This window comes from Penaeus japonicus, unplaced genomic scaffold (assembly GCF_977035675.1).
Source record: "Penaeus japonicus unplaced genomic scaffold, GWHDUDI00000001_assembly GWHDUDI00000009, whole genome shotgun sequence".
Lineage (NCBI taxonomy): Eukaryota > Metazoa > Arthropoda > Malacostraca > Decapoda > Penaeidae > Penaeus > Penaeus japonicus.
In genome coordinates this window covers 3,301,005-3,323,504 of record NW_028234411.1, presented here as the reverse complement: position 1 = coordinate 3,323,504, position 22,500 = coordinate 3,301,005, and the positions used below count along the sequence as shown (strand labels likewise).

Sequence of the window (22,500 nt, the reverse complement as noted above, 5' to 3'; positions counted from 1 at the left end):
CAAAATATATCCTTTCCAATTAGATGAAGTTAAACCTACTCTTTTGATATCCTTTGATAATGACCGACAAGGGTCGAGCAGCGTCGCTTGATTATGATTCATATAATTATTTTGATTATCAGAAATATCATTCCAATCTCAAAGCAGTTTCATATCTGTTGATTTAATTAACTGTCTCCTTGATCATAGAAATAATGATAAGTGCCAGTCATCAGCTAATCTAGAATCTCCCAGATCAACGGGTCAAATCAGGTCAGGTCAGGTCAGTTAAAAAAAATGGAATTCTGAATATCGTTAATAATAATAATAAAAAGAAAGAAAAAAAAAAACTTTTTCTTTCATTGTTCTCAAGTTCTTTCATGTTCAAAACTACCTCTTTCTCTCTGACATACCTATTGTCTCTCTGTCTCTAATTACCTTTGTTTTTGCCCTTAATTGACTTGTCTGTCGGCTACTTGTAAGCTTCTAGTACCGTTAGGGTTAGACGGGGTTAGGGAGCTTGTATGTAGGGGTGTCGAATAGTGTTCTCAGATTTTTTTTTTTTTTTTTTTTGAGAGGGGGGGGACGCGGCTCTGAAATCTTTTGATTTTTTTTAGGCATGACGATTTGCAGGAAAAAATAATTTGTTTTTTTTTTCTTTTTTAACATTAATCATATAAAAAAGATCTTGAGTCGGGGTCTTATTATCAATATCTTTATCATTATATTTATTATTATCATTAGCCTCATCATCATCTTTGTTATCATATCAGTATTATCATTATTGTCATTATTATTATCAATATAATTATTATTGTCATTTTCATCATTATCATCTCTGTTATCATCATTTTCACTATCATCATCATCATCATCCTCATCATCACCATCACCATCACCATCCTCCTACTCCTCCTCCTCCTCCTCATCATCATCATCATCATCATCATTATCATCATAACCATTAAAAAAGTGTAGATGATTTTGTATATGTATATATGTAAAAATTCGGATACTTGGTTCATTATAGCTATATTTTTATACAATGTTTTTTTATAGATCGTTATTATATATAATTTTGCTTGTATAATCTTACATGTGTTAGTTTATTCATTGATCTATTTTCCATTTTGATTTATACAGCTGTATATCGACTCGCATAATTATCAATCAATGTGTAACTTTATCCACCTGTATGTTTGTCCATTATTATTTTCTTCACCGCATTGGCAGAGATTGCAAGGCACGTGGTGGCATCTTTCCTCACTTATATTTACCTTACGTGACTGGCCAAGATAGGTCGCTGTTGAAAAATAACCCCCCCCTCCCCCTTCCCCCTTCCCCCTTCCCCCCATCCCCCCTATGAGCTATGTTGCAGTCATGTGCAGCGCCCAAGGAGACCCACATGGCGTAATTTGTCTTGAACTCTGTCATTGGCAACACTGACGGATGCCTTCGAGTCTATGAGGTGTATGAGGTGCATGAGGTGTATACGCAGGTATGTATGCCTATTCGCAATTGCAATAATGCAAACACACATGCGGATACGTAGCCACACAAGGGAACTATGCCTATATATATGTACCTATGAAGACACATATACATAAACCGATATATGTAAACACGCGTGGCAAAGATGTACACCGAGAGATAGACACGTACACAAATACATTTCCTATACATACGCAAACACTTATAACCGCACATAAACACACACATAGGCACGCACACACAAATACTTACTTTTCTTGACAGTCATGCCACAGACTTCTCATCTCTCTCTCTCTCTTTCTCTTTCTTTCTTTCTCTCTCTCTCTCTCTCTCTTTCTCTTTCTTTCTTTCTTTCTTTCTCTCTCTCTTTCTCTTTCTCTTTCTCCCTTTTTTTTCTCTCTCTTTCTCTCTCTTTCTCTTTCTTTCTCTCTCTTTCTCTTTCTCTTTCTTTCTCTCACTCTCTCACTCTCTCTATCGCTCTCTCTCTCTATCTATCTTTCTCTTTCCCTTTCCCTATCTCTTTCTCACTCCCACACTCTCCCCTTCTCCCCCTCTCCTCTTCTCCCCTTCTCCCCTTCTCTCCTTCTCGCCCTCTCCTCCCCTCTCTCTCTCCATAAACGTCAAGATCGAATGAAATGATCAAGGTATATTTAACCCTCATTAATATGGACCGCAGATTCGTTACCTGCGACCTGCAACCTGCAACTTGACATGTGTCCAATTAGAAACTCAAGCAATACCGACTTTGCTAAGTCCTAATACCTGGGATGTTCTCGCTCAAAGTTAGCGGGAAGAAAGAGACCGCTACGTAGCAGAGTCTTAGGATGTAATTTAGGGTTGTAAACGAATCCAAAGTTGATTAACACGTTGCCTCTGTGTGGGAGGGTGGGGAGTAGGGGGGGAGGGGAGGTGGGAAGGGGTGGGGTGTGTGGGGGAGAGGGTGGGGAGGTGGAAGAGGAGGGGGAGGGTGTGGGTGTGGGTGAATGTGTGTGTGCGTGTGTGTGTGGGTGAATGTGTGTGTGTGTGTGTGTGTGTGTGTGTGTGTGTGTGTGTGTGTGTGTGTGTGTGTGTGTGTGTGTGTCTCAGGGACTGAGAGAGACAGAAAAAAATATATGCATGCGAAAGAATTCTAAAATCGTCGTCTTATGAAAGTTTCATCACGCTTCCCGTAGACTTTATCTCATCTCTTCACACACACACACACACACACACACACACACACACACACACACACACACACACACACACACACACACACACACACACATATGTATATATATATATATTCTTCCTTCCTACTATCCTTCCTTCCCTCCCTCCCTCCCTTCCCTCTATATATTCATCTACTCCTCCTCTTTCTTCCTCCCTCCTCTATCCTTCTATCCCTCCCTTCCTCTATCCCTCTATCCCTCTATCTCTCCCTCTATTTATCTATCCTCCCCCCTCTCTCCCTCATCTCCCTCCCTCCCTCTATCTATATATCCTCCCCCCTATCTCCCTCCTCTACCTCCCTCCCTCCCTCTATCTATCTGTCTATCCCCCCTCACTCCCTATATCTATCTATCCCCCCTCTCTCCCTCCTCTTCCTCCTTCCCTCCTCTACCTCCCTCCCTCCCTCCCTCCCTCTATCTATCTATCTATCTATCCTCCCCCCTCTCTCTCTCATCTCCCTTCCTCCCTCCCTCTATCTATCTACTCCCCCTCTCTCCCTCTATCTATCTACCCCCCCCCCTCTCTCTCTCTCTCCCTCCCTCCTCTTCCTCCCTCCCTCCTCTCCCTCCCTCCCTCCCTCCCTCTATCTATCTATCTATCTATCCTCGCCCCTCTCTCCCTCATCTCCCTTCCTCCCTCCCTCTATCTATCTATCTATCCCCCCTCTCTCCCTCTATCTGTCTACCCCCCCCCCTCTCTCTCTCTCTCTCTCTCTCTCTCTCTCTCTCTCTCTCTCTCTCTCTCTCTCTCTCTCTCTCTCTCTCTCTCTCTCTCTCTCTCTCTCTTTCTCTCTCTCTCTCTCTCTCTCTCTCTCTCCCTCCCTCCTCGTGTGCACAGCGGCGCCTGAGAAGTGAGTGCTAATCACTCCAACAAACACAAGACTGATGCTCCCTGAGGTATGCTGACCCTAAGGGTGGGAGGGCTGAGGGAGGGCTAAGGGAGGGCTAAGGGAGGACTAAGGGAGGGCTAAGGGAGGGCTAAGGGAGGGCTAAGGGAGGGCTAAGGGAGGGCTAAGGGAGGGCTAAGGGAGGGCTAAGGGAGGGCTAAGGGAGGGCTAAGGGAGGGCTGAGGGAGGGCTAAGGGAGGGCTAAGGGAGGACTAAGGGAAGGCTAAGGGAGGGCTAAGGGAGGACTAAGGGAAGGCTAAGGGAGGGATAAGGGAGGGCTAAGGGAGGACTAAGGGAGGGCTGAGGGAGGGCTAAGGGAGGACTAAGGGAGGGATAAGGGAGATATAAGGGACGACAAGGTGGCGGGGGTGGAGGGGGGGAGGTGGTAAAAGTAGGAAGGGTATAAGGAGAGGAAAGAGAGTCCCAAGAGGAAGGGGAAGGAGGGAAAGGAAGAGAAAAGAAAGGGAAGAGGAGATTAAGAGAGGCAAAGAGGGAATGGGAGGAGTCAAGGAAGAGATTAAGAAGGGAACAACACAGAGAAGAAGGATAGGAAGATAGAAAAAAAGGAAGAATGAGGAAGCAACAGGGAGTCAGAGAGAGTAAGGGCATGGGAAGGCTAACGAATATGCAAAAAAGGGCATAATAAGAGTCAAAAAACAAAAACAAAACAAAAACAAAAAAAAATGGATAAATGTATGAGGAGGGAAATTACGTTCCCAAAACTCAGTGCCATAGTTAGTGCCGTCAACGCGACAGTAACTCCTTCCCTATACACGGTAAGATGGAGGGAGACGTGATGTTAACCTTATGTTTACCAGTATACTAATATATATATAGTAATGACAATATGGGTCATTAATCGTGTCATTATTGTTGCTGTCAGAGAGAGAGAGAGAGAGGGAAGGAGGGAGGGAGGGAGGAGAGAGAGAGAGAGAGAGAGAGAGAGAGAGAGAGAGAGAGAGAGAGAGAGAGAGAGAGAGAGAGAGAGAGAGAGAGAGAGAGAGAGAGAGAGAGAGAGAAGGGGAGAGATAGAGAGATGGGGAGAGTGAGAGAGTAGAGGAAAGGGGAGAGAGAGAAAGGGAGAGAGAGAGATGGGAGAGAGAAAGAGAGAGAAAGAAATAGATAGATAGATAGATAGATAGATAGAGAGAGAGAGAGAGATAGAGAGATGATGTTAGAGAGAGAGAGAGAGAGAGAGAGAGAGAGAGAGAGAGAAAGAAAGAAAGAGAAAGAAAGAGCGAAAGGGGAAGAAACAGACCAAGAGAGCATGAGAGCGAGACAGAAAGATGACAGCATTACCAACGCCTGATCCGCAAAATCCGGTGTGAGCAAATTGCCAAACAGGGTCACCTTGACACCCTGCTTCTGCTCCTTCCTTTTTTTCGCAATTTTTCGCTCACTTTCGCACACATGATCTTACGCTCACTGAAATGCCATTCAGTCGAACCTCCTTTGCACTTAATGGTATTTGTGGACACTGGATTTGACTTCTACGACTTATATTCTTAGATATTAATATTCAAAGGATGTGTCAGTGTGTGTGTGTGTGTGTGTGTGTGTATGTGTGTGTGTGTGTGTGTGTGTGTGTGTGTGTGTGTGTGTGTGTGTGTGTGTGTGTGTTTGTGTGTGTGTGTGTGTGCGTGTGTGTGTGTGTATGTGTGTGCGTGCGTGCGTGTATGAGTGTGACATTTTCTCCCTCTCTCCTCCTCCCCCTCTCTCCTTATCCCCCCCCACCCTACCCTCCCTCCCTCCCCTCTCCTTTCCCCACCCCACCCCTCCCTCCCTCCCTCTCCCTCTCTCTATAATTTTACGGCCGATTTCTATGCCCGTTGATAATTAGCTCGCATCTTCCGAGTATAAAAGGGAAAAAAAGATCGACTTCGCATACCGCTCACCTTAGTTCGACCCACCTGCTAATCCCCCCCCCCGTTCCCCCTCTTCCCCTCCTTCCTTTCTCTCTCCCTCCCTCCCCCTTCATTTCTCTCGCTCCCTACCCTACTCCCTTTCTCTCTCCCTCCCTCCTTCCTTCCTTTTTCTCCCTCCCTCCCCCTCCCTTTCTCTCCCTCCCTATCCTCTACCTTTCTCTCCCTCCCTCCCTCCCTCCCCCTCCCTTTCTCTCCCTCCCTATCCTCTACCTTTCTCTCCCTCCCCTCGTTCTTATAGGCCTAGTCTCTTTGATTCACACCCCCCTCTCCACACTTCCCTTCCCCTTCCCCTCCTCCTCCTCCCCCCTCTCCCTACTACCCTATCCCCTCTCCCTCCCTCCGTCCCTCCCCCTCCTTGTGGGGAGACATCGGAAGACCTTAGTGGGGGGAAGAAGAGGGGAGGGGGGGGGGAGAAAGGAAGCGAGAATAGGGGGGAGGGGGGGCGGGGGTCAGACGACATCCCAATTTAAATAATGACCTTTACAATGGCCTAAGGTAAAGTGTATGTGTGGGGTAGGGGGTGGGTGGGGGGGGGGCAAAGGGGATGGCGAGGGATTGAATATGTCAGCGAATATAGGTAGCGGGGGAGGGGGGAGGGGGGAAGGGGGGCTGGAATGGAGGATGAGGTGGAGGAGGAGGAACAGAAGGAGGAAGAGGAGGAGGAGGAAAGGGAGGTGAAGGAGGAAGAGGAGGAGGAATAATGATATTGGATGGAATGGAGGATGAAGTGGAGGAAGAGGAAGAGGAAGAGGAGGAGGAAGAATAATATTGGATGGAATGCGGAGGAAGACGAAGAGGAGAAGGAGGAGGAGGAGGAGGGGGAGGGAGGAGATAGAAAAGTAGAAGGAAGAGGAAGAGATGGAGGAGGAGGGGAAGGTGAAGAAAAGAATGGAGGAGAAAGAATAATAATACTGTAGATAATAACAATAATAATAATAAGAAGAAAAAGGAAGGAAGAAAGAAGAAAAAACACAAAAAAGATGGCTGTACCAAACAGAGAACCAAAAGAAGAAGAAGGAAGAGGAGTCAAAGAAATAAGGAGAGGAAAAGAATGAATCAGGGAGAGGGGGGAAGAAGGAGAAGGAGGAGAAGGAGAAGGAGAATGAAGCAGGGGAAGAAGGAGAAGGAGAAGGAGAATGAAGCAGGGGCAGAATGAGAAGGAGAGGGGGGGGGGGAAGCAGAAGGAGAGGAGGAGGAAGGAGAAGGAGAGGGGGGGAAGAAGAAGGAGAAGGAGAGGAAAAGAATGAAGCAGGGAGAGGGGGACAGAAAGAGAGGGGTGGGAGAAGCAGAGGGAGAGGAGGAGGAAGGAGTAGGAGGGGGAAGGGGAAGAAGCAGAAGGAGAGGAAAAGAATGAAGCAGGGAGAGGGGGGCAGAAGGAGAAGGAGAAGGAGGGGGGGGAGGGGGGCAGAATAGAATCAAGAGAAGCCGCCACCGACCGCCACCGCCACCGCCACTGCCGTTGACGCGAGGAATCTGACCGTAAATATCGCTCTTGGAGGACATGTATAGACGGCCGCGGTCCAGAGACGTTTTCACAAAGGGAGCCTCCGGTCGCCGCGCCGTGTCTTCCCGTCGGCTTTTGTGCCTCTTCGCGTCTCTGCGTCTCTGCCTCTCTCCCTTTCTCCCTCTCTTCCTTTTTATCTCTCTTCCTTTCTATCCCTCTGCGTCTCTATCTCTCTCCCTTTCTCCTTCTCTTCCTCTCTATCTCTCTGCGTCTCTTCCTCTCTTTCTTTCTATCTCTCTGCGTCTCTTCCTCTCTTTCTTTCTATCTCTCTGCGTCTCTGCGTCTCTTCCTCTCTTCCTCTCTGCGTCTCTCCGTCTCTATCTCTCTGCGTCTCTATTTCTCTCCCTTTCTACCTCTCTACCTCTATGTCTCTGTCTCTCTCTCTCTCTCTCTCTATCTATCTATCTATCTATCTATCTATCTATCTATATATCTATCTCTCTTCCTTTCTATCTCTCTGAATCTCTGAGTCTCTACCTCTCTGCCTCTTTACGTCTCTCCCTCTTTCTCTCTCTACCTCTCTACCTTTCTATCTCTCTGTGTCTCTATCTCTCTCCCTCTCTATCTCTCTCTCACGATTATACGATCAATGTTTCGATCACGTCGAATCTGAAGCTTTTGCTGAGGGAGGTTATAGGTGTTTGAAAGTGTGGCATGTGTAAGTATGTGTGTAGTGTGTGCAAGTATGTGTAAGTATTTGTGTAGTATATGGCAGTATGTGTGTAGTATGTGCTAGTATGTGTAAGTATTTGTGTAGTATGAGCAAGGATGTGCAAGTATGTGTGTAGCATATGTAAGTATGTGTGTAGTATGTCAAGTATGTGTGTGTGCAAGTATGTATGTTGTATGTGTAAATATGTGTGTGGTATGTTTAAATATGTGCAAGTATGGGTGTAGTATGTATTAAGTTCAAAGTGTAAAAGTATAAACAATTTACGGTATAGTTGGAAAACAGACGATGCAAACACATGGACAAAGGGATATGAATAATAGAGAGAGAGAGAGAGAGAGAGAGAGAGAGAGAGAGAGAGAGAGAGAGAGAGAGAGAGAGAGAGAAAGACAGGGAGAGAGAGAGAGAGAGGTAGATAGATAGAGAGAGAGAAAGATAATGAGATTAGTATGAGAAAAGAGAGATAGCGAGAACAGTACGAGAAAGAGAGACAGACAGATATACAAACAAAGACAACGAATGAAAAAAAAAACACAAACAAAATAAAAGGAACCGAAAGAGAGGAACAAGACAAGACATAAAAAAGATCGGGGTGGGGGAAGGGGGGGAGGGGGGGAGTAAAACCCGAGTCGGTTGCGTTTAGTGGAGTCAACACCATCAGCCCTAATTAACTACCTGTCTATCAAATCTATTTGTTCCGACAATAGTGCACTATCCTTAAGCCACCTTCCCTTCATAGCGCCACCTAAAACCACCTGTCTCGAGATGCACCTGTTCTACTTCGTATTTCTCTCTCTCTCTCTCTCTCTCTCTCTCTCTCTCTCTCTCTCTCTCTCTCTCTTTCTTTCTTTCTTTCTTTCTCTTTTCTCTCTCTCTTTCTTCTCTCTCTTTCTCTCTCTCTCTCTCTCTCTCTCTCTCTCTCTCTCTCTCTCTCTCTCTCTCTCTCTCTCTCTCTCTCTCTCTCTCTCTCTCTCTCTCTCTCTCTCTCTCTCTCTCTCTCTCTCTCTCTCTCTCTCTCTCTTCCTCTCTTCTCTCTCTCTTTTCTCTCTCTCTCTCTCTCTCTCTTCTCTCTCTCTCTCTCTCTTTCTTTCTCTCTTTCTCTCTCTCTCTTTCTTTTTCTCTTTCTCTTTCTCTCTCTTTTTCTCTCTCTCTCTCTCTCTTTTAAGCCTCTCATTCATTTCACTGTTTTTTTTTTCTTTCTTTCTTTTTAAACCAATCTTTCATTTTTACTGCTTTTTCTTTTCTTTCTTTCTTTCTTTCTTTTTAAACCTCTCTTTCATTCTCACTGCTTTGTCTTTTATCCTTTTTTTTTTTTTTAACACGTTTGTTTGTTTGATTTCGTACCCGTGACGTGACGCATGTGGGGCTAATGATGCGAGGAAGGTATAGGATGAGGTCTTGTTCTGTCTGTCTGTTAGATTGGCTGTCTGTTTGTCTGTGTGTGTGTCTGTCTGTTTGTCTTTTCTGTTTGTTTATTCTGTGTGTCTGCTTGTCTGTCTGTCTGTCTGTCTGTATGTATGTATGTGTCTCTCCCACTCTCTTTAAGTGAGAGGGAGAGAGCGAGAGAGAAAGAAAGAGAGTGAGAGAGAGAGAGAGAGAGAGAGAGAGAGAGAGAGAGAGAGAGAGAGAGAGAGAGAGAGAGAGAGAGAGAGAGAGAGAGAGAGAGAGAGAGAGAGAGAGAGAGAGAGAGAGAGAGAGAGAGAGAGAGAGAGAGAGAGAGAGAGAGAGAGAGAGAGAGAGAGAGAGAGAGAGAGAGAGAGAGAGAGAGAGAGAGAGAGAGAAAGAGAAAAAAAAGAGAAAAAGAAAGAGAAACAGAGACAGACAGAAACAGAGACAAAGGAAATAGCAAAACAGTGTCGAATAACACATATAACTGCCTCGATTCCTATCACATTTATCAAAAGAAGTGATAGAGAGAAAACAAGCTAACCCCTCCCCTCAAAAAGGAAAAAAAAAGTATTTATCATTATTGCAGAGACTGAAGGGTATGCTGGTGCCACGAGAAAGGCATTTAGAGATCAAAATCTGTCGGTCTCCCAGTATGGACTCGACCTTACGGAGTGTCAAGATGGCGGACCGATTAGGCTATCATCCATCCACACGGTGAAGCTAACTCGCCTCCTAGACTGAACGGTGAAGCTAACTCTCTTCCTAAACTAAACGGTGAAGCTAACTCGCCTCCTAGACTGAACGGTGAAGCTAACTCTTCCTGGACTGAACGGTGAAGCTAACTCCCAACCTAAATTGAACGGTGAAGCTAACTCGCCTCCTAGACTGAACGGTGAAGCTAACTTCCCTTCAGGACTGAACGGTGAAGCTAATTCCTCTCCTGGACTGAACGGTGAAGCTAACTAGTGAAAAATCTCTCTCTCTCCTTTCACCTTTTTGCGGTGAAACTAATATCCTCCTATATTACAGGAAAAGATAATAAAAAAAACACATTTTAGCACACTTTTTACTCGTGTATTTCGGTGTCTTGTCGGCATTGCGTTTTCCATGGGGTTTTCTGTGTGCAATGTTGGCAATAAGGTGCAATTGAATTCGATTTTCCTTCCAATAAAAGAATGATCGTGTCTCTCGAACTACAATTTGTTTCCATTTTTTCATATAAACTTCCACGAGCGCATCACACACACACACACACACACACATACACGCAAACATACACACACATACATACACGCACGGACACACACACACACAGATTCACACTGAGACAATCACACACACACAAACACACACACAGACTCACACATTGAGTCAATAATACACACACACATACACACACACAAACACACAACCACAAACAACCACACAAATACACACACAAACACACAACCACACACACAAAAGAAGAAGAAGAAAAAAAACACACAACGGAAGAACATAAAGAAAAATCAGACATCCCCCCCCCCCCCAAAAAAAAAAAAGCTAAAAAAAAAAACACGAAAATTACTTACCAAGATTAGGGTCATTTTGTTACTAAAAAGCATGTTGAATGGCGGTCTCTACAAAGCCATGGCACGGATGCTCTTGACTTCGACTTTGATAGTGAGTACGGTGATGGTGAGTGTGGTGATGGTGATGGTGATAGTGATAGTGGTGGTAGTAGCAGTGTCGGGACTTCTGTTTCTGTTTTTTCTCCTGTTCTTGTTCCTGCTGTTTTTTCTCCTGTTTTTTCTCCTGTTTTTTCTCCTGTTTTTTCTCCTGCTTCTGCTTCTGTTCCTGCTCTTGCTCCTGCTGCTGGGGAAGGTCACACCGGCGTGAGGTCACCGCTCCACCTTCTCGTCTCTGCCTCCGGGTCACTTCCGGTTCGCCGGATGCCCTGAAAAGAGAAAGAAAAAGGTTTTGGTGATGAGGGAATCTTGTGGTGAGGTGGGGGGTGGGGGTAATGGGGAGAGAGGGGTGAGGGGGGAATGGGAGAAGGGAGGAGGGGTGAGGGAGGGGTGGGGGGGAGGGGGGTAGAGGGGGGTGGAGGAAGGGGGGCTTGGGCATAGAGGGAGGAAGGAGGAGGGGGTGGAGGGTAAGGGGAGGAGGGGGCTTGAGACGTGGAAAGTAGGAGGAGGAGGGGGAGGGGGAGGAGAGACAAACGGGGGGAAAGAAACTGTGGGGGGGTAAAAGTGATGCGACAGAGAGAGAGAGAGAGAGAGAGAGAGAGAGAGAGAGAGAGAGAGAGAGAGAGAGAGAGAGAGAGAGAGAGAGAGAGAGAGAGAGAGAGAGAGACACAGAGAGACAGAGATCGAGCGAAAGAGAGAGAGAGAGAGAGAGAGGAGGGGGAGGGGGGGAGGGGGTTGTTGGGGGGAACTGAACAACGGAGAAAAAATACAGGTCTGAGAGAGGCATTTCCCCAAACCAAATTTCTCTCCTTTTTTTCTTATCATTTTCCCACTCATTCTCTATATTTCTTCTTTATTGTTGTTTTCATTTAAGGCACTGCAGCAACATGCAACACGAAATAAGTTTCTTTTATAGAATTGATATCAAGCATACACATTGATCACTGATGAATCACCGCTTTATTAGCCTGAAAAAAAAAATTGCCAACCAATTAACTTTGTATCTGATCGCCCATCGAAATTCAGGTCTTCAGCTGTAAACGCATCAAAGGGAAATTAATTCGATTCGTCTATTCTTTTGCACTAAATTAAACACCGATGTATACGGTAATTATCTTTTAATTTTTATCTTTTTATCTGTCTCTGTCTCTGTCTCTCTCTTTCTCTCTACTTCTATACCTCCCTCCCTCTCTTTCTTTCTTTACCTCTCCCTTCTTTTCTTTCCCTCTCCCTTCCTTTCTCTCCCTCTCCCTTACTCTCCCTTACTCTTCACCCTTCTTCCTTACCTTCCATCCTTCCCTTACCCTCCATCCATCTCCCTTACCCTCCCTCTCCATCCTTCCCTCCCTCCCCCTCCATCCTTCTCCCTTACCCTCCCTCTCCATCCATCCCTCCCCCTCCCTCTCCCCCTGTGGCCTTCCCCTTTTCACGATTTTATTCCGAATCGATCGAGTGCGATTGACCCTCATGACGTAGAGTGGTTCAGGCACGACCCGACGCCCGCAGGAAAAGGACGTCATGCATTTAGGCGTCTGAATGGAAATGTGGGCAGGACCAGGACACCCGCCCGCTGCCCGCCCGCTGTTCGACCGCTACCCGCCCGCTACCCTCTCCCTGCCTCGGTCCTCGGTACCCGTAGGTTTACGTCGGTGCTTGCTATCTGGTGTTTGGGGCTCGGTGCTCGGTACTCGGTGCTCGCTACTCGATGCTCAGTGCTCACTACCTAGTGCTCACAGCTCGCTCAACTGCTAATCGTTACCCGGTGCTCGCTACCTGGTGCTCAGTGCTCGGTGCTCACTACCTGGTACTCACAGCTCGCTAACTGCTACTCGTTACCCGGTGCTCAGTGCTCGGTGCTCGCTTTCTAGTGCTCGGTGCTCACTACCCGCCTCTGACCGATGATCATCTCTGGTGAATCCTCTTTCTCTTTCTTTGATTTTTTTCGTTTTTTCATTCCTCTTCTCCTCCTCTTCCAGTTTCGTAATCGTTATCGTCATCATCATATTTATCATCATCATCACGTTCGCCATCTTAATCATCATCATCATCCACAACGCCGCCCGCCCACCCACCCATCCGCCCTTCACCTCCCGTCCACCCGTCCGCCCTTCACCTCCCACCCTTCACCTCCCGTCCGCCCGCCCTTCACCGCCCGCCCGCCCGCGTCTTCTCTCACCCGTAATGCAAGAGCTTGTGACATCATTAGCACTTGATCGCTGTCCTATTATCTCATTGGCTGCATCGACTGGCCAATTGGCAAGACACGTAACATGATCGCTCTTGATACGTGTAGTCTTTTAGTTTCTTTTTTTTTTTTTTTTTTTTTTTTTTTTGAGGGGTGGGGGAGGGGGTGGGGAAGGGTGGTGTCGCTTGGTTTTTCGTATTGAATTTGATGTGTTCTGATGTGGATGTGTCTGGATGATTTGATGTTTTTTTTTCGTTTTGTTCTCTTTCTTTTCTCTCTGTAGCTGTTTATCTTATTCTGTTTGTCTGTTTCTGTGTTTTTATGTTTCTGTATCTGTCTCTCTCTCTCTCTCTATGTGTGTGTGCATGTGTGTATCTATCATATCAAATGTATATATTTGAATAATATCAAAAAAAAAAAAAAAAATTGTGTGGGCGCGTGTGTGTGTGTACGAACGATCAGGCAAAGATAGATATAATGAGAAAAAAAAAGAAAAAAAAGAAAGGAGTTAATTATTAGAAAAAAAAAAATATATATATATATATATGAAAGAATTCACAAATCGTAATTTCATGAAAGTTTCACCACACTTCCCGTAGACTTCATCACAAACCTGACTATCTCTCTCTCTCTCTCTCTCTTTCTCTTTCTTTCTCTCTCTCTCTCTGCAACCTAGTATACCTTCGCATTCCAATATAAACAAGACATAATATTCCGATTTAATTAAGATTAACAATACAAGATTTAAATCAACCATATTTTCCCTGAAACTAATGACAGCATGATTTCAATGCAGATTTTCACGTGCATCGTGGATTTTGCCGAAGGTGGTTTTATCTCAGTCACAAGTATCAATCTGTGGCGAAGATTTTTTTTTTCTTTATAAATATACTCTGTTTTTGGGGGGTTTGGGATAATCATTTCCATGGTATTATCCAAAAGATTATAAGATCGTAACTCACACGAAATTCAGGGTTGATTATTCTTTTGGTAGGATCAAGATATCTGATTTTATATATTCTCCCATAGAATAAAAATAAATACAAAAAAAAGTATGGTCAGTTTTCTTACAATCTACAAATGAACCAGTCAATATAATAAAAAAAAATCATATCCGGAAAGAGAGAGAAAATACAAATAAAAAAACCCCCACAAATTATGAACCTCACAAAGCTCAAAGTTGAGTCATATTATCTTTAATCCACCAAAAAAAAAAAAAAACTACCCAAAAACACAATCGCGACCTGAATCTTCGTCGACGCAGAAGTAAAACAGAAATCATGAGAATGATAATAACACCAATGCACTGGAGAAAGGAAAAGCCATGCACAACAAGCCAGGTGAGAAATGAAGCCAGGACGAGGTTTTGTGATCTATGAAGAGCTGGCTGGCTTGGAATGTTGTCTTTGGTACAAGGCTTGGCTGGCTTGAGGTTGACTGCCATGAGAAGGTAGAGCTCGTTACAAATGCAGTGCTGTGTCGTGTATCTTCGTTTCGTGATTTGCGGTCTGTGGTTGGTAGAGTTCACCCGGTGACTAAGCCTCAAGCTGATGATTCTTGTGTAAGTATCCCTGTCGCAAAGCCGACAGTCAAAAAGATAAATATTCGAAAGGCACTGATGGAAATCTCATCACCACTAAAATGCAAACCTCACACCGATGGCGTGAGGTTTGCAGCCCTAAATTTCCCAGTTGGTAACCCTGTCTTTTCTAAAACTCGTGGTTGGCAGGCCTGGGCGGGCTGGCCGATGGCAAAGGACGACAAGAGAACCCACTTCAAACCACCCACGCCTTCCCGCGCAGGAGACCTACCGCCGAAGGGCGGGGGAGGGAGGGGGAAGGAGGGGGAGGGAGGGAGGGAGGGAGGGCACGACCAACACCTTCATGAATGGACGGCGTTCGCCCGGTTGCCAGAGGAGCGCGCTCTCTGGCTTATGCTATTTTATGAATGAATTCTTCGCTGGCCACAATGGGCGCGGGCTTTTACCTGCGCCGCCTATGTCAGGAATGTATTTCGCGTTCGGCATGGGGCGTGTTGGTCAGATGGGCTCTCCACGCCATCTCAAATTCCTTTTCTTATTTTCTGTATGTTTTGCTGGATCGTTCTGCAAATACTTTCGATTTGAAATAATGTACATGTGTCTGCATGTCATACTGATTTCAACACTAGGAAATCACTCTATTCACTAAGAGTAATTAGCAAATAATGAAATCAATCGCATTCTTTCCAATCCCTTAATTATACCATACCACTAATCGAATGGCCAAACGACCTAAATTCCAGCCCGCTTTTACCCTAATTAGGTAATTAATCACACCGTTAGTCCATTTCAACAACAAGGTCACCATTCCCCTCACGGTGGTTCTCTTATCGATCACCATGGCAACAGTTTTTTCCTTTCCCTACGCTAACCCCCTCCCCCTTTTTCCTTGATTTCCGGAATGCAAATAATCGTGGGGACACACACACGTACTTTCTCACTCTCACTCTCTCTCTCTCTCTCTCTCTCTCTCTCTCTCTCTCTCTCTCTCTCTCTCTCTCTCTCTCTCTCTCTCTCTCTCTCTCTCTCTCTCTCTCTCTCTCTCTCTCTCTCTCTCTCTCTCTCTCTCTCTCTCTCTCTCTCTCTCTCTCTCTCTCTCTCTCCTTATATTTTTGCAGTGATGGCCATAGACAAAACGTATATGGAATAAATAACAAAATTCTAATCTCATTTCCTATCCACTTCTCCTCTTTCCATTAGCAATTAGCATTTCTACTAAACAAGCCTTGCCTGTAGCCGCCCACCCGCCCACGCCCGCCCAACGGTAACAAGTAATTAGACAGACCAGTGATTCAAGCACCAAATGACCTGTTAGAGAAACGCCATTTTTTTTTCTTTCTTCCTTTTACCAGGGTTGCCAATCTGTGTTAAAAAAAGAGAAAAAAAAACAAACAAAAAAAACAAAAACGAGTAATTTCACCTACATGATTTAAAATTTTCTTTTTGAGGGGGGCGGTGGGGGGGAGGGGGGTTTTATGAATACTCAGAGGAATTGAAATACGTCTTGGTATGTTGATTGCTTGCGCTTCGGACCACACACACACACGCACACATACACACGCGCGCACACACACACACGTACACACTCAAACACATACACATACACACACACACACACACACACACACGGCTCCGATACAGGTTTTCCCGTGCATGATGAGGGTTTTGTTCATGGCGGCTTCAGGAGAGAAAAAAAGCCATATCACCTTTCGCGAATGACGTAATACTCTTGAACAATACATTCAACAGATCTCTTCTTCAACTCTGTATCTCAACCACAAGCACCAATCTTTCGTAAAGAAGTTTTTTTTTCTTTCTTTTTTTCCTTTTTTTCTTATGAAATCTGGTACGCGATACGTCACTCCCGACAAACGAATTGGTACATGTTTTCACGTAAATTAGGAGGGGCGGGAGGTGGGGGGTTGGGGGTGTATTTCCAGGGTTTTGGATAATCATTTCCAGAGTATTATCCAAAAAGATTAACAGTAATTTTGTGTCCGTTTCATAAGCCATGCGATATCCAGAGTTAATTAATTTTCTATTAATAATAGGGCACCTTAATTGACAATTTCCTTGAGAATTTGAGAAAAATATAAGCAAAACAATCATATTCTGAGAGAGAGAGAGAGAGAGAGCGAGAGAGAGAGAGAGAGAGAGAGAGAGAGAGAGAGAGAGAGAGAGAGAGAGAGAGAGAGAGAGAGAGAGAGAGAGAGAGAGAGAGGAGTGACAGACAATGAGAGAGAGAGGGAGAGGAGTGACAGACAGTGAGAGAGAGATATAGAGAGGGAGTGACAAGACAGCGAGAGAGAGAAAGAAAGAAAGAGACACAGAGAAAGAAACACACACATGCAAATTCTCAACCTTACAAAGTTCGAAGCGGATTCACGCACTTTCCCGACGTCGCCTTTAATCCACAAGAAATCTCCCAGCAGACACACACAACCCGAGTCTTCGTTGGCGCAGAACTACAACAGAGGTCAGGCAAGTGGCACTAACTCTAAGGCACTGAGGAAGAGAGGGCGAGACGACCAATAAGGGCTAGGATGTGGGTATATGTGGGTGGTGCCAGGGAGACGTGTGGCACTGATGTGGGTACAGATGTGGGTGTGGTGTCGAGCGCAGAAGACGTGACTTCGTGAGGGCGGGGGGCTTTCGAAGGGAGTCTCGGGGTTCCAGGGAGGGCAAATGAGAATGGACGCGGTCGAGGAAAAAAAGGCGATGGAGATGTTCGTGGAGTGTCGTGCCGTACCAGCAGACTTTCCCCTTTGAGGAGGAGCGTGGGGGTCGTCTCACGTGGTGTGGCGCAACAGGTCGTCCACTCAATGAAGACAGATGGGATGGTCGGCGAGGGAAGGTTAAGAGGAAGACGAAGACGACGGCAAAGAGGAGGACGAGGAGGAAGAGAAGAGGAGGAGAAAGAAGACGGAGACGACGGCAAGGAGGAGGAGGAGGAGGAGGAGGAGGAAGAAGAAGAGAGGAGGTGGAGGAGGAAGAAGACGAAGACGACAAGGAAGAGGGGGACGAGGAGGAAAAAGAAGACGAAGACGACGAGGAGAAGTAAGAGGAGGAGAAAGAAAACGAGGAGAAGGAGAAGAATAAGAAGACGGAGAAGAAGATAACTTCGGAGGTCGAGGAAGAGGCGAAGGAGGAGGAGGAGGAGGAGGGACTGGGACTGGAAAGAGGAGGTCAGATATCAAATCTCAGTCAGCGAATCAGTGTCTGCGGCTTCTGCACTGTGCGGTCGTCGGTTTTGCAATCCACGAGATAGAGAGCTCAACGGCAACTTGCAGGTCATGCTATTGATGTTGAAAAGGATGCGGACTGGAATATCAAGAAAGGTCTGAAACGAAAACAAATATTGCTAGCCTTTGATTGAAACTACGATGCATGAGGTTGGCAGGCCTGGAGTGCTGTCTTGGTATGCATGACTGGTGGCGTGAGGTTGGCAAGCATGAGAGGTCTGGGTATAGCCGGCCACTAATGCAATGCTGTGCAGTGCAACTTGTTTCCGTGATTTGCGGTCTGTGGTTGGTAGGTTTCGTCTGTTTCTTGTAAGTATCACTGACTCGTGGTGGCCAAGCCTCGAGATGAAGTTTCTTGCACAAGTATCACTATTGCAAAGCTTGCAAACGTCAAGGAATTAGATGTTCCGAAAGTCACTGATGGAAAGTTATCAACCACTAGAGCGCAGAGCCAGCAGCGTGACGTGACGTCCGCAGCCGTAAAAAAACCTTACAGTTGGTAATCTTTCTTTTTCTTTCTTTTTTTCTTCAAGAACTCGCGGTTGGTAGGCCTGGACGCCGCCAAGCGAAGCGTGAGGCGTCGTCCAAGTGGCACGCGGTCGGGAACAGGCGAAGGACGACCGGAGGGACCGCTCCGATGACCTGATGTCGTGCAGCCCCTCCCGCCAGAGTCTTATACACTCAAGCCACCCACGCCTTCCCGCGCAGAAGCTCTCCCGCCGGCGACCAGTCGGAGAGGGCGGGGGGAAGGAGGGAGAAGGAGGGGGAGGGAGGGAGGGAGGGCACGACCAACACCTTCATGAATGGACGGCGTTCGCCCGGTTGCCAGAGGAACGCGCTCTCTGGCTTATGCTATTTTATGAATGAATTCTTCGCTGGCCACAATGGGCGCGGGCTTTTACCTGCGCCGCCTATGTCAGGAATGTATTTCACGTTCGGCATGGGGCGTGTTGGTCAGATGGGCTCTCCACGCCATCTCAAATTCCTTTTCTTATTTCCTGTATGTTTTGCTGGATCATTCTCTAAATACTTTCGGTTTGCAAATGTCTGCATTTCATCCTGATTTCAACACTAGGAAATCACTTCATTCAGTAAGAGTAAATTAGCAAATAATTAACTTAATCAAATCATTTTCGCCTCCATCCAAACCCTTAATTACACCATACCACTAACCGAACGGCCAAACGACCTAATTCTAGCCCGCTTTTACCTTAATTAGGCAATTAATCACACCGTCAGTCCATTTCAACAGCAAGGTCACCATTCCCCTCACGGTAGTTCTCTTATCGGTCACCATGGCAACAGTTTTTGTTGTTTTTCTTCCCCTCTGAACCTACGTGTATTTAGGCCTACATTAGCCCTCTCCCCTCTCCCCTCTCTCCCTCCCCCTCTTTCCTTGATTTCCGGAAAGCAAACAATCATAGGGACATATAAACACACACACACACACACACACACACACACACACACACACACACACACACACACACACACACACACTCATTTACGAATACACATACAAAAATTTCCTTTCTAGCTACAAGCATAATGATAATAACAACATTAATAATAATGATCATAATGGTGATAATAATAGTAACACTAATAATAACAGTAATGATTGCAATAACGTACTCAATAACCAATAACGCAGAGATACGTTTGTTTACACTAAGGTTACCTCCTACCCATCCCCCTCCTGCCCCCACCCCCCCTCCCCCCTCCACCCCCACCCGATGATGTAACGAGGCAATAAGGATGATTTTCCTTAGGAAAGGGTTATTTCATTCCGGCCTTTATTTTTGGAAGGAAAGGGGTAAGGGGGGGAGGAGGGGAGTAGAGAGGGTATGGGGGGGACTATCTCGTTAATTCTCTCTCTTACTTTTATTTATTTTTTTCTCTCTCTATCTATCTAACTCTTTCACTCGTTCTTTCTCTTTCTATCTGTCTATCTATCTATCTCTTTTTCTCTCTCTCTCTCTTTCTTTTTTTTCTCTCTCTTTCTCTTTCTCTCCCTCTCTCTCTCTTTCCCTCTCCTCTCCCGCTCCCTTCCTCTCTCCCTCTCCTTCTCCCCCTCTCCCTCTCCCTCTCCTTTTCTCTCTATCTGCCCGCCGTCCGTAGATAAAACACACAAAAAAATAAAATCAACTTCCATTGTAATCTTTCTATTAATTATCATAGTTTTCACTAACCTGACCTATACCTCACCTCGTCTGTAGCCGCCCACCCGTCCACGCCCACCCACCGACAAAAAGTAATCAGATAAAACAGGGATTCAAGTTTTGAATTAAGTGACCTGTTAGAGAAACTCTCTCTCTCTCTCTCTCTTCTTCTTCTTCTTCCTGTTCTTGTTCTCTCTCTCTCTCTCTCTCTCTCTCTTTCTCTCTCTCTCTCTCTCTCTCTCTCTCTCTCTCTCTTCTCTCTCTCTCTCTCTCTCTCTCTCTCTCTCTCTCTCTCTCTCTCTCTCTCTCTCTCTCTCTCTCTCTCTCTCTCTCTCTCTCTCTTTCTCTCTCTCTCTCTCTCTCTCTCTCTCCTCTCTCTCTCTCTCTCCTCTCTCTCTCTCCTCTCTCTCCTCTCTCTCTCTCTCTCTCTCTCTCGTCTTCCTCTCTCTCTCTCTCTCTCTCTCTCTCTCTCTCTCTCTCTCTCTCTCTCTCTCTCTCTCTCTCTCTCTCTCTCTCTCTCTCTCTCTCTCTCTCTCTCTCTCTCTCTCTACAAGGGTTGCCAATCTTCGTGATTAAAGTATTTTTTTCGGGGGAGTGGGGGGCGGGGGGATTGTGGATACTTAGAGGAATTGAAACTGCCTTGGTATGTTGATTGCTTGAGCTTCGGACTATATATATATATATATATATATATATATATATATATATATATATATATATATATATATATATACGTATATATATAGATAGATAGATAGATATATGTGTGTGTGTGGTTGTGTGTGTGTGTGTGTGTGTGTGTGTGTGTGTGTGTGTGTGTGTGTGTATGTGTGTGTGGACAGAGAAATACATTATTCCAACCACTGTCAGGTTCAGTAGACTACCGTTTCTAAGCGAAAAACAAAAAAACAAATACAGAACTCTACCTTAAGACTCCCAACAAGAACAACAACATCAACAATAACAAAGAGAAAAGAAACGTAAAAAAAAAAAAAATCGTAACGACTCAAAAAAAAAAAAAAAAAAAAAAAAGTACAACCAATATGGTTTGTTCCTTCAATCTCTTTGTTGCTTTTTTTTTCCTTCTCCTCTGCCTAATCCATCCATCTCCCGTCCTTTAGACCCCCCTCCCCCACCTCTACCCTACCCCTACCCCCCTACGCCTCCCCCCACCACCACCTCTAACCTCCAACCTCTACCCCCCCCCTCCCCCTCCCACCCCACTCGCCGTCAGGCTTTTAAACAGCTTGTCAGAGGAACCCCAGGGAGGCAATAGCTCCTTGCTAGATGTTGCAAATTTTCAATCTGATATCAAGACATTTATGTTGAGATCTGGCCACGGTGGAGGGAGGGTGGGGGGGATGGTGGGAGGGAGGGATGGATGGATGGAGGGAGGGAGGGAGGGGAGAGGGTGGGAAGGAGGGAGGGAGGGTGGGGGGTGATGGGAGGGAGGGAGGGAAGGAAGGGAGGGAGGGAGGGTGGGAGGGAGGGAGGGGAGGGAGGGAACGAGGGAGGGAGGGAGGGTGGGGAGAGGGTGGGAAGGAAGGAGTTGCGGGGGGGAGGGGAGGAGGGAGGGGAGGGTGAGCAGTGTAGCGGTGGGGGGGAGTACTTCATTGCTAACACAACCTGACAGGTTGAAAAACAAAAAACAAAAAACAAAAGATAAACTGTTGATTTGTCCTGCATATACCCGGGAATAATTTACTTATCTGAATGAATGTTGCAATCATCTCGTTTTGATGTTGATACTTCTCATGCAAATCCGGCATTAAAAAAAAAAAAAAAAAAAAAAATCATCTTTCTTCTGAATATATATCCCATCCTATAAACTTCATAAGACAAACAGTTCTGTTAAATGATATGTTATGTTACGTTAAATGATATGAAAGATACTTGCTCACAATACAACATAAACACACGAAGAAGTGTACTCTGCCTCTCTCTACTTATCTACGTGTCTTTGCATCTGCTTGTATTTGCAATTAGTAAATATGATACAGAAAGTCTTCACATGGACCTTGTGCAACAATGTGCAAGACTCGGACAAACAATGCAACAAAGAAACAGAGAGTTCAACTGGAGTTCATTTTATAATTCTTCATTGAATTAAATCTCTATTGATCGTCGCCGAGTAAATGCAACATAGAGTATTCGTATCTAACGTTGCAGGGTGGTTTGGCATTGTTGCACGATTTTCTGAGAAAGGGAAAGTGATCTGCTGTGTCCATTTAAGGCGATATTCCGAGGGGGTGGGAAGAGGGCGGGTGGGGGGTAGAGAGAGGGAGGGAGGGATAGATGGAGAGAGGGAGAGAGAGAGAGAGAGAGAGAGAGAGAGAGAGAGAGAGAGAGAGAGAGAGAGAGAGAGAGAGAGAGAGAGAGAGAGAGAGAGAGGAGAGAGAGAGAGAGAGAGAGAGAGAGAGAGAGAGAGAGAGAGAGAGAGAGAGAGAGAGAGAGAGAGAGAGTGAAAGAGAGAGAGAGAAAGAGAGAGAAAGTATGAAAAAAAAATCCACAAAAAAGATTATTGTTAACAAATAAGAATACTATTTGTAAAACAACTTTTTCCTTCTCGGTAACACACCCCCTCCCCACCTTCACGTCAACAGATGGTTGTGACCGACAGATGATTCAACCAGCTGACACATTCTACC

The 22,500-nt window shown here is 45.6% G+C and overlaps 1 protein-coding gene and 1 long non-coding RNA gene across 2 annotated transcripts in view; both read right to left on the bottom strand.

The window, feature by feature from the left end:
- The window catches only part of LOC122260340 (uncharacterized), an 18,364-nt gene extending 7,676 nt beyond the window's left edge, over positions 1 to 10,688 (bottom strand). The window contains exon 1 of the mRNA XM_086539512.1: positions 10,628 to 10,688. Within this exon, the coding sequence (XP_086395638.1) occupies positions 10,628 to 10,660 (33 nt within the window). The 5' untranslated portion in view covers positions 10,661 to 10,688. The remainder of the gene's footprint in view (positions 1 to 10,627) is intronic.
- A 189-nt stretch (positions 10,689 to 10,877) lies between these two features.
- Positions 10,878 to 22,500, bottom strand: part of LOC147471224 (uncharacterized) — a 226,813-nt gene continuing 215,190 nt past the window's right edge. Inside the window, exon 2 of the long non-coding RNA XR_015191258.1 lies at positions 10,878 to 10,992. This is a non-coding gene — a long non-coding RNA (uncharacterized LOC147471224). The remainder of the gene's footprint in view (positions 10,993 to 22,500) is intronic.